The following is a 15,176-nucleotide window of genomic DNA, read 5'->3' on the forward strand; positions in this document are numbered from 1 at the left end:
CCAACTCTGGCTCTTGCTTCGATTGTAATTGTATATATATACATATATATCCCAACCAAATATATATGTCCGAGTGTAGAATTATCATTTTTTTGTTGCCGAAAAACAGTGTTCCGTGTTGAGAGGCGAGGGCGCCATCCTAAATGGCATTGCACGACCGCCGGGAGCGAGCCGAGCGAACCACGACCACGAAAACCAAGAGCAAGTGCCCGCGACCGAGACTCCGCCAGCGAATCCGAATCCCGATCCCAGACTCCTAGACGGCCAGGAGTCGTCGCCGCTGGAAAGGCGGCCCTAACCCCTGGAAGCCCCCGCGTCAGTCCGCAGCCAGTGAAGCACCATGTGCGAGACGTGCGCCGAATTCCAGAACCTCCTGGAGCTGTGTAAGTGAAGAGGGTCCCTGCACCTGCCCCCGCCCTTGCTCGCCCACTCACCCCCCTCTCTTCCTCTTCCAGACGAGGTGCGCGTTGCCAGCTCGGATCTCAAGTTCCAGCTGCTGCTGAAGAGCGAGATCGAGACCACCTTCAACTACATTCAGTCGTGGCCGCAGCGCCAGTGCATGTGCCTGTACCGGGACACCAAGAACTACGATCGCTTCAACCTGGTGGTGCAGTCGCTCATCTGCCTGACGGTGCAGCACCTGAAGCACATCGACCACCTGATCGACAACTACAAGCGACTCACCGCCAGCGCCGCCCAGGTGGTGGCCCAGGCCCAACAGCAGCGAGAGCAGCAGCGGGACGAGGCGGCAGAGGGAAAGGACTCGTCTACTGCGTCAGAGGAGCCCAAAAAGGAGGAGCCCGCCTCCGGCAGCTCCCCAAGTGAGGAGGCCCAGGGCTCCGGCGATGGGCCGCCCAAGAAGCAGCCTGTCGGCCCCTGCACCCCTCCTCCGCCGCCGACGCCAACCCCATCCCAGCACAAATCCCACCTGCAGTACACAGAGGAGCCCTGGATCCTGCCCGAGGTGGAGAAACTGCTCGTGCTCGTCTCGAAGGTGTTCCTGCTCAACTTCCCGCTGTACATCGCCCACAAGCATGGCATGCACTCGCGACTGGACGACCTGCAGGCGGAAGAGGCCCATCATCTGGCCCTCATCTGCGATCTGCACGATAACGACCTGCCCATCTACCTGCTGCGGAACGTGAGCCTATTCTGCAACTCCGGTGGCTTTGGCGCCATGTCGCTGTGCTTCGAACACCCCGATTTGCCGGTGTCCACCGCCCACTCGATGACTGCCGCCGTCTCGAACGTGAAGCTCTGGCTAAACTACCACTGCAACACGCAGCTCTTTGTCCCGCTGCGCAGCCGCATCCTGCAGTACATGTGCAAGCTGTCGGATCAGAGCCTACGGTCAGCCGCGACCCGCGCTATGGCCGACTTCGTGTGGTCCTCCATGCGGGACCCGCTGGACGTTGCCGTCAACTTCGACACCGAGGGATTAGCCCTGGCCTTCAAGTACTTTACATCTACCACGCTGACTATGCGACTGGCAGGTAGGTCTCGAGGGGATTTAATAGATTAACAGCTATTTGGATTAGAAAAAATATGTCATTTATATGATTACTTGCTTAAATAGCTTTACAGAATATTGTTTCGAGCAACTTCAATTTAAATTAGGAGTTCGTTGACCATTTCATAAATGCAGCCACTGACATAAATATTTTAGGATAGAAACTAAGAAATTAAATCAGTTAGAGAAACACAACTACAAGATAATCACTATAGTAGTATCACCACTAAACGATCTCGTATACCTTCCAGGCATGGCCCAGATCAACGCACACATCAACCTGTTCAACGAGATCTGCACCACGGAGACTGTCAACGAAGTGGAGCTGTTCGGACAGCGCATCGCCAACTGGCTGACTGAGAACCATATTGTGCAGCACCTGTTCGGTCCGAATCTGCACGTGGAGATCGTAAAGCAGGCGCACGTGCTGCTTAACTTTCTAGCGGTGGAGAACCAGATCTCCGAGGAAGACATTAAACTCATCTGGCAGGCCACTCAGCTGAAGCACTGCTCTAAGACCATCTTCGACATTCTGCCGTCGCTGGTGAAGAACCTGGCCCCGCGTCCAGCCATGCACCTTTACTCGTTGCTCTGCCGCATGGATCCCAAGGAGCACACGGAGCAGAGCATCTACATAGCCTCAGCGCTCACGAAGCTCCTGTGGGCACGCGATTGCTCGCGCAGCCAGATGAACCTGATGCAGGACCATCTGCTGGGATCCAACGTAACCGCATCCAGCTCCGACAGCGGCAGCATCGAGGGCAGCAACACGGAGGACGATCACGTGGGCGCCGACGACAGCAGTATCGCCAGCGGTGGAGGCGGCGGTGTTGGTAACAAAAGCCCCATCGATGGAGTCACGCCATGCAAGCAGGCGCGGCACAGGCGGCACATCTGCGACCCCACCACCGAGAAGGGCAAGCAAATTAGCGCCGAAGACATGGCTAAGGTGGACATGGTGTAAGTATGATTGTATATAGCAAGGGATAGCATTAGGATCAGATTGAATTTCTATGTAATAATCACTAATATCCTTTACATTATTCATGCAGAAACAATCGCATTGTGAACATTATCGACAACACGAGCAGTGAGGAGGAACTTCAATCGCGCGCCGCCTTGGAGCTACAGCTCCACCGCAGCCGCAAGAAGACGAGTAACAAGCGACGCCGCCAGAAGGCCAACAAACAGATCATTCTGCCGCATGAGCTGGTGGAGATCTGGGACGGAGCTGAGGACGTGCCAAGCAGTGACGAGGCAGATGCCGACGGCGATGGTGATGGCGAGGGTGAACTACTGGCAGATAGCGACGAGTGCAGTGATGGAGCCACAAACCAATTGGTGCCCGCCGCCGTGCTGAAGCATCTCCAGGGCGAGGGACCCTATATACGGGCCATCGAAACAAACATAAGCGAGCTGCTCAGCGGCGCTGAGAACGATGGCAGCTACTCCTCTCCGATGAGCAACAAATCCGAAAAGAACCTGGCCGATTTCGATGACGAGGACGTATCGCCTTGCGAAGAGGAGCTGGCCCAGTTGGTGAGTTCCCGCGCCAATTGCCGGGACGTTCCACCGGCATTTGCCGCTGCAGCCGCCGCCATGATGGTGGCCCAGTCTGCGATGGCCCTTCAGAAATCCGGGGAATCGAACGTGGCTGCCGCTGCAGCTGCCGTAGCCGCTGCTGCGGCGGCCACCGGAAATGCGCAACAGACGCTGGTGGCCATGAATCGGCAGGCCAGCGTAGCCGCCGCCGCCGCAGTGGTCGCAGCGGCCAAGGCAAAGTCAGATTCTGATGTGGATCTGATGGAGGTGGCTGCCGGAGGCAAGCAGCACCACTCACCCAAAACGAGCCAGGGCAGTTCCACGTCCGGCGGTACTCCTGTGCAGCCCTCCTTCAAGCTGAACGATGTCTGCCAGCCGGGAAATACACTTCTCTGGGATCTCCTTCAGGATGATAAAATTGTAAGTTTAAATCCAATGATTGGGAAAACTATTATTAAAACCTTTAAGCAATACACCACTTATAATGATTACCTTGTCTTGCAGGGCCAACTGGGTGAATCTTTGGCGCTAGAGGCGGAGAAGGCGCTGGCCACGCTTCTGTGCTTCAGCATGGACCGCCAGCTGCGGACGAAGTTCATCGAGGGCTGCCTGTACAACGTGGCCAGCAACCGGAGTGTTATTGTCAGCCTGCGACTGCTGCCCAAGCTGTTCGCCTCGTTCCAGCAATTCCGACCCTCGGACACGCACTCGATGACGCTGTGGGCCGAACGGAATCACCGGATGATGCAGTGCTTCTTCAACAATATTCGACACTATGCGCGCCGCCATGCCGAGATACTGATTACCCAGAACGGGGAGCAACAGCAGCAGCAGTTGGGCGGGCAGCTCTATTCGCACAAGACTCAAGTCTCTGTGCGGCTGCAGTTCCTCTCCTCAATCTTCTCGACGGTGGGATCGCCGAAGAGTTTCCGCCTGACGCTAGAGCAGCTGGACGCACTGTGGGAGTGGCTGGCCCACGATCCGGAGTGCGCCGACTGCTACTTCTCGTGGCTGCAGGCGCAAGCCAAGGGCGGTGACCAGCATGCCCTGGGCATTGAGGCGCTGCAGCATTTGTATCTGAAGAAGCTGCCAGAACTGCGACCCGAGGAGTTTTCCATGGTGGCGTTGGGACTGTTCCAGCAGCTCTGCAGCTTCGCCCGCATCGCCATGGCGGAGTACGACAAGCACAGCGAGCAGATCTCGGCCAGCGCCAGCGCCGTGGGCATGTACCATCTGTGGAAGATCGCACTGCGCGCCCAGAGCAACGACGTCTCCTTGGCGGCCATACAGTACATCAACATGTACTACATGGGCCAGCAGCTGCGCCTCGAAAAGGAGTTCGTGTCCCAGTGCATGGAAAACCTGGTTCAAGCAGCCACTGCTCTAGAAAGGTGAGTAAAAGGTTCTAAATATAGGATTGGATTTAGTTTAATATTTATTGCTCAGTGTAATATAGTTGGTTAATCTAAAATACTAGTAGTCTCATTAACGAATGTTACTTTTCCTTGCAGTATCGATGATGACACTGCTCTGATGCGGGTGCAGCGCGGCCTGCTTTTGCTGAACACCCACCTGGACACTTTCCGGCGTCGATATGCTTTCCACCTGCGCCGCTGGGCGATCGAGGGCAAAGGAATCGGCTCTCACAGCAACCTGAAGAACGAGGGAGCGGGTCCTCCCCTGCGGATAGTCCTGCAGCAGGCGGGACTCTCGGAAAAGAGCCTGCTCCAGATGCACGCCTGTGACCTAATCGCAGACCTCAAGGCGGAGGTATCCAAGTGGTGGGAGAGCCTGCAGACGGGATTGGCAGCTCCTGTGCTCGGCCTGCTTCTCAGCGATGGACCGCTAAGGATTATCACCCAGGGCCAGGAACTGACCTCGGACTACGACGAACGAAGCCTCGGGGATGCTGGCTTCAAGGATAACCAGATCGTATACGTTTCGTTGGGAGGACGCGGCGCCAGGCGAAAGGAATCCAATCTGGAGCACCCATCAATGCTGCCGCCACCACCCAAGGAATGTCTGCCCACGGTGCTCCTCCTGCAACCCAAGTACTTCGAGAAGCTATTCTGCCTGATGCAGACCCTGGGGGATATGCAGCCGCAAGCGTCGTCTGTTAATCCGCAGCACCACACCAAGGCACAGTTGCTCTCCCGACGCGTGTGGGACATCCTTGCCATGTTGCCCACCAATCCGCACATCCTCGACGCCTTCAAGGGCCTGGTCACGGACCTCGGCGAGCTAGAGCAGCTGGATGCTGGAGGCGAAGAGGAGCAACTGGCCACCAAACGCAAGCAGATCAAGCAGAAGTTTAGGGATCTCCTCGATCCAAACAACCTGCAGAAGTTCATGTACTCGCTGCACATTGTGGAGAGCCTGGCTCTGACCAGTTCGAGGCGCGGCGAATCCAATGGCAGTGTGTCCACTGGCCACCCTCCGGAACAGATCCGGGTGAAGAAATCCTCGATGGGGAGGCGGCGAAATAGCAATGAGCAGCCACCACCCCCGCCGCTGGAAGCCAAGCATGGAAAGGAGCAACTGTGCGAACTGGAGGCTCCGCTGACGCCCACCCCCAATCCCGGCCTGCAGGACGCGGAGACGGAGGCCAGCAGCAGTAGCGGCGGCGACAAGGAGAACCAACCGAAGCAGCACAGCAAGCGGCAGAAGAAGAGCGATGCATTTGATCAGGAAAAGGAACGCCCAGTGGGCTGCTCCACTCCACCGTCCCCGGCTCCTCCTCCGCCGCCGCTGTCCGTGATGGAAAGAGGCGACAACAAGTGGAGTGAGGCCTTTGTCAAGTGCGGCGGTCTCCGGCATCTGTACGAGATCTTTAGCGGTGGTCAGCTGCAACAAAGTGCGCACCCCAAGGAGCTTGCCTTGAATGAATGGCGCCACGATTGCTTGGCCAGTCTGCTGCGCATCCTCTGGCTTTTGGGATTCGAGGAGCTACAGTCGCCGGATGTCCATGTTCTGATGTCGCGTCCACATCCGTTCATGCTGCAATTAATGGAGGTGCCGGAATGCCTGACACGTCTCTCATCGATCCTCAACGACGAAGTTCACCAGCAGCATCAGGCGTCCTCGGCCAACCCGCTGGTGTTCCCCTATCAGTTCCAGCACCTGCGCACAGGTTTCTGGGGCCGAGCGCAACTCATCCAGTTCGCCATAAACATCCTGGTGAGCTTTGTGCACGCCTCGGAGGAAGCAAGGAGGCTTCTGTGGGCCCAGTCGGACACAGATCACTGCCGTTGGCTGCAAAAGTTCATCCTGGAGGATCCGGAACCTGCGGTGCGACGTGAGATTTGCGCCGGCCTCTACCGCATTTGCCTTGGAAACGCACACAGCTATCGCCTCTTGTTGGCTCCACTGCTGCACAAGCTCATCGCCCTGCTGCCTTTGGCCGAGCAGATGAGCTCGGGCACCCAGCCCACGCAATTTCTGCTCTCCGAGGAGGGCAAGGATCCGTACGGCCCCGCCTGCCGGGATTACTTCTGGCTGCTGGCCAGACTGGTGGACACCCTCTCCCCGGAAATGGTGGCCGAGGAGCACATCGACATCGAAATGCTGTGCGAAAGCATCTCGCAGAGCATTCTCACCCGGGAGTATTTCGAGCTGCGTCATGGCTACCAGGACGATGGCTTAGTGGGTCTCCTGAACCTCATGTCCAACCTGATCAAGTACGACACCACCTTTAAGTACACCCCCAAGGCGTTGTCCTTTATTGAGCAGCTGATCGGCTTCCTGTTCGACATGCCTTCGCCGGCGGATCGGCAGAAGCCCAAATGCAAATCGGGAACCTCTCGAGCGGCAGCGTACGATTTGCTTGTTGAACTGTGTCGCGGATGCGGCACCAACTACGGCTATCTGCATGGTCGCCTTTTGGCACAGCACAAATCCGGACCCAAGCAGCCGTATCCTTGGGACTATTGGCCGCGGGATGAAGGCAGATCGGAGTGTGGATATGTGGGCCTGACGAATCTGGGAGCCACCTGTTACATGGCCTCCTGCGTCCAGCACTTGTACATGATGCCACAGGCGCGTGCGGCTGTCTTGAGGGTTCCACCCACCGCTGCCCGCAAGCACGGACCCACGCTCCTGGAGTTGCAACGGATGTTTGCCTATCTTCTGGAATCGGAGAGGAAGTCCTACAATCCGCGAAGTTTTTGCCGGGTGTACCAAATGGATCACCAGCCGCTGAACACGGGCGAGCAAAAGGACATGGCTGAGTTCTTCATCGATCTGGTGTCCAAGCTGGAGGACATGACGCCCGATCTGAAGCACCTGGTGAAGAGGCTCTTCTGCGGCTCCTTGAGCAACAATGTCGTCTCCCTGGACTGCGGTCACGTTTCTCGCACGGCCGAGGACTTTTACACGGTGCGCTGCCAGGTGGCGGATATGCGCAACCTGCAGGAATCACTGGACGAGGTAACTGTTAAGGACACGCTAGAGGGCGACAACATGTACACCTGCTCGCAGTGCGGCAAGAAGGTGCGGGCGGAGAAGCGGGCCTGCTTCAAGAAGCTGCCCCAGATCCTGTGCTTCAACACCATGCGCTACACCTTCAATATGGTCACCATGCTCAAGGAGAAAGTCAACACCCACTTCTCCTTTCCGCTGCGACTGAACATGTGCCACTACGTGGAGAAGACCTTGATGCCGCAGCAGTACAAGGAGGAGCGCGAAAGGCGCCAGCGGGAAAAGGAAGGTGCAGACGGTGGAGGCGATGAGAATGATAACGAAAAGGCGGAGGCCACTCTAGACGCCGACATCGAGGAGTGCTACGAGTGAGTTCTTTAGTTTTATATTTCTTTGCATTTTCGGTTAAAAACTATTTCGTATTTAAAGAAAAAAAGTCCCGATTTTTCGGCCAAAAATATCAGTTTCAGGGCTTTAGCAATACAAGTAATGATTAACCTATATTTTATGTGATAAATATTCTCACTTGCAGGTATGAGCTGGTGGGCGTCACTGTGCACACGGGCACTGCGGATGGCGGCCACTACTACAGTTTCATCAAGGAGCGCACGAAGACCAGTTACCATCCGCACGAGCGCTGGTTCCTCTTCAATGATGCCGAGGTTAAGCCTTTCGATCCATCACAGATAGCAGCCGAGTGCTTTGGCGGCGAGATGACGGTGAGTAGATTGGTGACTTCTTTTAAGTCCAATCAACACTTATGGGTTTCCTTCTGCAGAGCAAAACCTATGACTCAGTGACGGAAAAGTATCTAGACTTTAGCTTCGAGAAAACCAACTCCGCTTACATGTTATTCTACGAGCGTCGTCTGCCGGAGCATCTGCAGCGCCGGCATTCCGAGCTGCTGGTTACACCCACGCCCAGTCCCACTGTAGAGGAGAAATCCGAGGCCGAAGAGTCCACAAAAATGGAAACCAGCACCAGCGAGTCCAAGGCAGAGGTGGATGTGGAAGTGGAAGATGAGAAGAAGAAGCAGCCCGAGAATGAGTCTCAGGAAACCTCGGTGAAAGAAGAGTCCAAAGCCAAGGAGGATGAGCCCGAAAAAAAGGATCCTCCGACAGTAGAGACCGAAATAAAATTAGAGTCGGACAAGAAGCCCGTGGAGAAGACCATCGAGATCAAGGAGGAGGAAAAACCCCCAACAGCCAATTGTGATAATCATAAGCCAAGCAACAATAGCAACAGCAAAAGCAGCAACGATCAGCAGCCTTCCACGTCGAAAGCAGCCCAGAAGCTGCAACTATTTCGGCCACTGCTGAACAAGGAGCTCGAGGACTGGATCTGGCAGGACAACCGACAGTTCCTGCAGGATCGCAACATCTTCGAGCACACTTATTTCAAGTGAGTTGTCTTTTACTTTTGTCATATATTATTTCTCAGCAAATTCTCTGTCTTTAACAGCTTCATGTGGCAGATATGTGGGCACATACCACAGTCGTTAATTTCGGAGACGGATGTCACCTGCATGGCAGCAAAGTTGTCGGTGTCTTTCTTCATTGAGACCTTTATTCATGCCAAGGAAAAGGTAAGTTAGCCTGTTCAGTAAAACTGCCGAATCAAGTTATCAAGATACCTTGTTTAATTAGCCCACCATGGTGCCCTGGGTGGAGCTGCTAACCAAGCAGTTCAACGCCAGTCAGGAGGCCTGCGAGTGGTTCCTCTCGCACATGTCGCTGGAGCCCTACTGGCCTGTGCAGGTGCTAATCCAGTGTCCCAACCAAATGGTGCGTCAAATGTTTCAGCGCTTGGTTATCCATGTCATCCAGCAATTGCGGTTAGTTTGTCTAAAATGATGAGACTCTTTGTATTCTATTTAAAATGTTAAATATTCTGACAGCGCCTCACATGCGGATCTGTATTTGGATGTGGAGACGGATGAGGATGACAAGGAGTTGATTGGCCAGGCCTCGTGCGTCACCCGTTTCATCGGATCACTTATCTCGCTGCTGGAACAAGGAGCCCGATCGAATCTGCGCCACCTGTCCGAGTACTTTGGACTGCTCTGCGAGTTCTCACGTATGGGAGATGAAGAGGCCATGTACTTGTTGCGCATCGGGATTCTCAAGAGCCTGGTTGACTTCTATCTGGGTCACAAACAAACGGATAGCGTTAGTTGATCATGGTTTCTGTGTTTGATATTTGTTTCATTGATTTCCGTTTATCACAAGCAGATTGACATCAGCTCGGACAACGAAGACAACTCCTCGGATGAGGCGCTTTCCGTGGAGAAAATGCGCCCGGCCTCCCTGGACAAAATGATTGCTCTTTGCGCCAGCCTGGTAGAGAGATCACGGGGTCCCGACTTCCGTCTGCGGCTCTCGCCGAAAGACTTCACTGCGATCGCCGGCGGCAAGGTTATACTCAAAAAGCTGGAAAGCGTCGTCTATTCTGTTTAACCAGTTCACCAATCAAGCATGCCATTTCCAATACCAACCACTTCACCCATCCATCAGCACTGTTTCGAATCCGCATTCCCAAAAAAGTCAAGATAAAAATGCCATAAAATTCCATTTCTAACCGTGTTTCCTGTGGTCTAAGTTCCCTGCTCTTGTGTTAAATGTTTTGCTTATATTTCGTAGGGTTTTCCATTCTTGTACCAACAAATAAAGGACGGCATTAATCCGCACCAGACAAAGCATTTAATCCACGCCCTTTGTCGCTGGGACGAGCGCTTGGCCACCCAGATAATCGGGATGCTGTTCGCCTCGGTCACCAAGCACACAGAGCTGTGCGCGCCCTTCTTCAAGCTGCTCACCCTGCTCACCGAGACTCAAGGCGGCCCTGTTGGTCTGCCCTGCTTCACCCAGCTCATCCTACCGCGCATGTGGGACGCGGCCGAGTACTGTCCGCAGTCTGTGCTTGACTGGCTGTCGCTGCAAGCCACCAAGAACAAGATCGCCCACGCCTGGATCCTTCAATCCGCAGAGCAGTGGCTCGAGCAGTTCCTGCTGGCCCATGACAACACGCGTGTCCGGAACGGTATGATGTCGCACGACTCGATTGTGCGATTGTCCAGCTAACCCCTCTGTTGTTATTGCAGCTGCCGCCTTTCTGCTGGTGGCACTGGTGCCCTCGCAGCCTTTCCGGGCCAACTTCCGGGCGCATTCACAGCACAAACTGCTGGCCCTCAACCCGCACAGCTATCGGTAAGGGATTTAGAGGGAATAAGAATATATCTTTAGTACAAATATTTGCTTTTCTTTCCGCAGCGACATTAACAGCGATGCCCAGGCGGTGCTGCACCAGGTGATCACCCTGCTCCTGCGTCTATTGCGTCCTGCGCGCGTCTATGCGGATATCGGAGCCCATGGCACCACCAAGCTGACCGCCTACTTCAACCTGCTCAGCTATTGTATGGTTTCAAAGACTGAAAAACTAATGGCAAGTTTGGCAGCAGCGATTTCTCTTAATAATTCCGATTTTTACCGGACTAAACGGCCCCATCTTGTTGCCACTTACAGATAGGTTCGTTCATGCGCTCCCTGTGGGAGCTGTTTCATCCGCGACTCTCGGAGCCCAGTGTTCCGGCCCATCACAACAAGCACGCGCTCTTAACCTTTTGGCACCACTCGCTGGTGGACTGTCCAGAGAATGCTGCCCAGGTGGCCAACTGCCCAGAGATTACGCGCAACATTGCATTTAACTATATACTGTAAGTTTTTATTACATGCTTTGTTTAATTTATTGTTTTTTTTTCCTGGAAACTATGGCATGAATTTGTGCTTTAATGGTCCATTTTTATTTTCCAAAAAGGTTTTCTATTTGAATTTGTATTATACCCACTGATTAACCTTTAGGGCCGACCATGACGACGCGGAGATAGTCACCTACAACCGTTCCATGCTGCCCGCCTATTACGGACTGCTCCGACTCTGTTGCGAGCAGAGCCGTGCCCTAACCCGCCAGTTGTCCCAACACCAGAACCTGCAGTGGGCCTTCAAGAACATCACTCCGCATCCCACGCAGTACGCAGCCGCCGTAGATGAGCTCTTCAAGCTGATGGCCCTGTTCGCCACCCGCCATCCAGATGCCAGTGAGCAGGAGAAGCTGGATGTCACTCAGTTTAGGCGAGCAGTAATCGTGTCCTACACGAGCAGCCTGGATGCACGTGTCTCCTGGTCCACGCTGATCAGCGCCCTGAAAATACTCGGTGAGTACTTTTCAAAGTGTCCGAGGAATGGCATCTATATTAAAGAAATTTGTCTACAGTGGACAACGAGGAGGACCGCATCATGGTGATCTTCAACGGCGGCATTGAGATGTGCTTCGAGGCGCTGCACACGCTACATTCCATGCACCACGAGGCCACCGCCTGCCATGTGGCTGGGGACCTGTTCGACCTGCTGGGCGAGATGCTGCTCCTCCTGGCCACACTGCGCACGCGGTCGGACAGCCCGGCGCAGAAGAAGCAGCAGCAGCAACAACAGCAGCTGGAGCAGCAGTTGCAGTTGCAGCAGCAACAGATGTTGCAGAAGCAGCAGCAGCAGTCCCAGAGTCAAACGCAGACTCCGCAGACGCCGCAGCAGAAGGAAAAGCAGCTGCAGCAGCAGATGCAACAGCATTTGCAACTGCAGCAGCTGCAGCAGATGCAGTTCCAACAGCAGCATTTCCTACGCCAGCAGCACCAGCACTCGGCGCTGGCCAAGGCACTGCCAGATGCCGTGAAGCGACTGGCCACGCTTCTGAACACCTTCAATTCGCCGGAGATCAGCCGCATGGCGTTGGAGGTGCTCAAGGAGCTGGTGCGCAACACCAGCCTGGAGACCATCAGCATCCTGGCGCCCATCCTGATCAATTGCCATCTGTCCGTGGCCAATGCGCCCAATGCGATTGGTCCCCTGGGACCGTACTTCCCGCGCCGCGGTGCCAAGCACACGCCCTGGCCTTTGGGTGCCAAGAACTCGCCACGTCCGCCGCGACCCATGGTCCAGATGTGCATTGCTCTGGCGGAGCTGACGCCACGCGGTCTCGATGCAGACTACGACGTCCAGGTGGAGTCCTTCTACAGACCCTACCACGACTTTGTCGATGTCATGATGCGCATGTGCGTCAACACGGGCACGCTGAACGACACGCTGGTCAAGCTCCAATGCCTGGTGGCCATCGAGTCGACGCCGCTGCACTTCAACTATTTCCCCAAGTTCTGGGTGGGCATACACAACAATGCACTGACGCACAAGTAAGTAAAAATGAGTGAAACTTTGACAGTATTTTAATCTCCTTTCCTTTCCTTAGATACGTAGAGTTGCTAGTCAAGAATCAATTGCTAGTAGAGTACTTGCACAATGTCCTAAGGGACGAACGCAGCATGCTGAAGGATGCCTGCGTGCGCGAGTTTCTAGAGCTCTATTACCACAAAGTGGCCGCCCAGCTGCCGGTGGCCCGTATGATCTACACGATCAATTATGGCATGCACTCAAAGGACGACATCGACGAGCTGTGCGGCGATCTGTTTGCCATCCGCATCATTGCCCAGGCCACTGGAGTGCCGGCCTCAGTACGCAAGGAGCTGCGAGGATCTCTGAGGGCACTTCAGAACAAGAGCGAGAGGTTCAGAAAGGAGTCAGAGCGGGGTAAGTACTTATATGACTAGCCTTCTTCAGCTTACCTAATTGTCAGCCATCTCAAATGCAATGTGTTTTATAGATCCTTTTCCAAACAAAAAGCTGAAACGTGATTCTCAAAAAGACAAAGAGAAGGATCAGACGCAGTCGGATGGTGAGAACGCCGCCCCAACTGATGCTGACAAACGATCAGACGTTTCAATGGAGTCCGGCTGCTTCTCGCAACCAGTGACGGACGGCACCAAACCACCCACTCCCGCTGGCAGCGACGATGAGCAGATGGAGAAGACGTCAATACCGTCGTCCGATGACGAGACCGAGCTGGAGGATGAGCTGGAGCCGACGCCCAAGCGCAACAAGAAGGCGTCGAACAAAAAGACCGCCCAGGATCGGCTTAACGAGGAGCGCGAAAAGCGTTTGATTACGCTGATCACCATGGAATCGTACATCCAGAGCATTTTTGCAATCCTCAAGCGGGACTCCAGCGTGCCCAGTGCGGGGGCCACTAAGGAGCCAAATGAGGAGTCGTGTGGCGAAGCCTCCACATCGGCGGCCGCAGCTTCGAAGATGTCCCGACCCAAGGGAGCCTGTACGCCACCCGAGCCAATGCCCGAAACGAGCGACACTCGGTGCCACATGGAGACGGAGACTGAGGCGGAGGAGAAAACGTCAAAGACAAACGGCAGCCAACCGACCGAATCCCCGCCGGCGGCCAACAGTGGTGACACTGCCCCCACGAATCCCTCACCCGCTCCGTCGGCAGCGGTCGCGTCCACGTCCCAGGCAGCCAGTCCTACACAGATTTAGTTGTCATTCAACGATTTGCTCAGCATTTTGTTTTTCGGCAAGCCACTGGACTGATAATGGGCGCCGGGGGCTGACCACGGCTGAGCTCCTAACCTGTAAGAATTTTGTGGCCAAAGGTCAATGTTAGGTACATGTAAGCAAAGGCAACCCAAGGTTGGTGCTAAGGGTTGGCTTGGAGGCGAACCCATCCACACACACAAATCGGTCAGAGTAATGGCAGAGCGACACAAGCTATATAGACCCCATCCGATTTCCCTATTCTAGGAAAGATAAAGTGCTACAAATACTACTTTCCGAGTTTAACGAGAACGGGAATTGGAAACGGGTTTGGGGTTAATAGATACTTAGTTAAGCTTAACAACAAATAGTAATATAACACACACATTCAAGCCCTGCACGCAAACACCCCATAACCATACCCGACCGGCACCCACATATATTCAATATATAGCGATAAATGTAACTAAGTTAAGACTACCTTGCACGCAACGTCCCCCGCAGAGAAGAACCCGTAAAAGATCCCCTTTCAAATGGTTAGTTAAGAAAAAAGTTTAAACAATCCACTCGAGAAATTTGTTATGCCAAAAAAAAACAGAAGGAAAGCGGTAAAGCGGTTAAACTAGAGGCAGCATTAGGACTACAAATTTGATGTTTGAACAAGAGCAGTTGAAGAAGATCAATAAAACGGCTTACGAGACGCTAATATCTATATATGTTGTATTAGATCCATTAAGTATCATTTATAAAGCGATGCTAAGAACATATTTGCTTACCCCTTTCTCTCGCCTTTCCCTCCCCGAATGCACCCATAAACGATATGTTAGAAATGAACAGATATTATAATAATAGAACTTAACGAAACATTTTAAATACTGGATGTGTTACAATATGTCATAATCATTTTCAATGTAAATCGCATAACGCAAACCAATCGAACAGTTTTTAGTTCACGTCCGATAGGGATAAATGTAATGTTTAGCACGTAAGGATTGTAGAGCGTTGTTGTCCCAAGTGAAACACAACAGGACAAAAATGATAACATTAAATAAAGTAAACTGGCCAGCCCCGAAAAGGGTCGCGTATATTGATAGTTTTAAGCTCACAAACATAAGCGATCGAAATCCACACAATGTAATGTTGAGAAACAAAAAAGAACCCAAATCTAAATCACACCCAAACAAATCATGAGAATAATAAGTTTAAATGATATGTAATTGAAACGACTGGAATGGTATTCATTGGGCGGGTTTTCAATTTTAACCTGTTGCTGTTTAAGG

General features: G+C 53.6%; 1 protein-coding gene across 1 annotated transcript; it reads left to right on the forward strand.

Moving 5' to 3' along the window:
* Window positions 1-271: 271 nt before the first annotated feature.
* LOC108046569 (ubiquitin carboxyl-terminal hydrolase puf) lies at window positions 272-15,119 on the forward strand. Its single transcript, XM_017126354.2, has 20 exons — window positions 272-383; window positions 456-1,493; window positions 1,762-2,470; window positions 2,563-3,472; window positions 3,557-4,443; window positions 4,564-7,836; window positions 8,001-8,187; window positions 8,247-8,869; window positions 8,930-9,053; window positions 9,115-9,302; window positions 9,366-9,636; window positions 9,700-9,882; window positions 10,108-10,507; window positions 10,569-10,674; window positions 10,738-10,909; window positions 10,990-11,180; window positions 11,326-11,678; window positions 11,738-12,707; window positions 12,764-13,101; window positions 13,175-15,119. Exons 1-20 carry the CDS (start codon window positions 341-343, stop codon window positions 13,897-13,899), a joined length of 11,691 nt encoding a protein of 3,896 aa, XP_016981843.1. The 5' UTR covers window positions 272-340; the 3' UTR covers window positions 13,900-15,119.
* The last annotated feature ends 57 nt before the right edge of the window (window positions 15,120-15,176 follow it).

Source organism: Drosophila rhopaloa, unplaced genomic scaffold (assembly GCF_018152115.1).
Source record: "Drosophila rhopaloa isolate 14029-0021.01 unplaced genomic scaffold, ASM1815211v1 contig_167, whole genome shotgun sequence".
Lineage (NCBI taxonomy): Eukaryota > Metazoa > Arthropoda > Insecta > Diptera > Drosophilidae > Drosophila > Drosophila rhopaloa.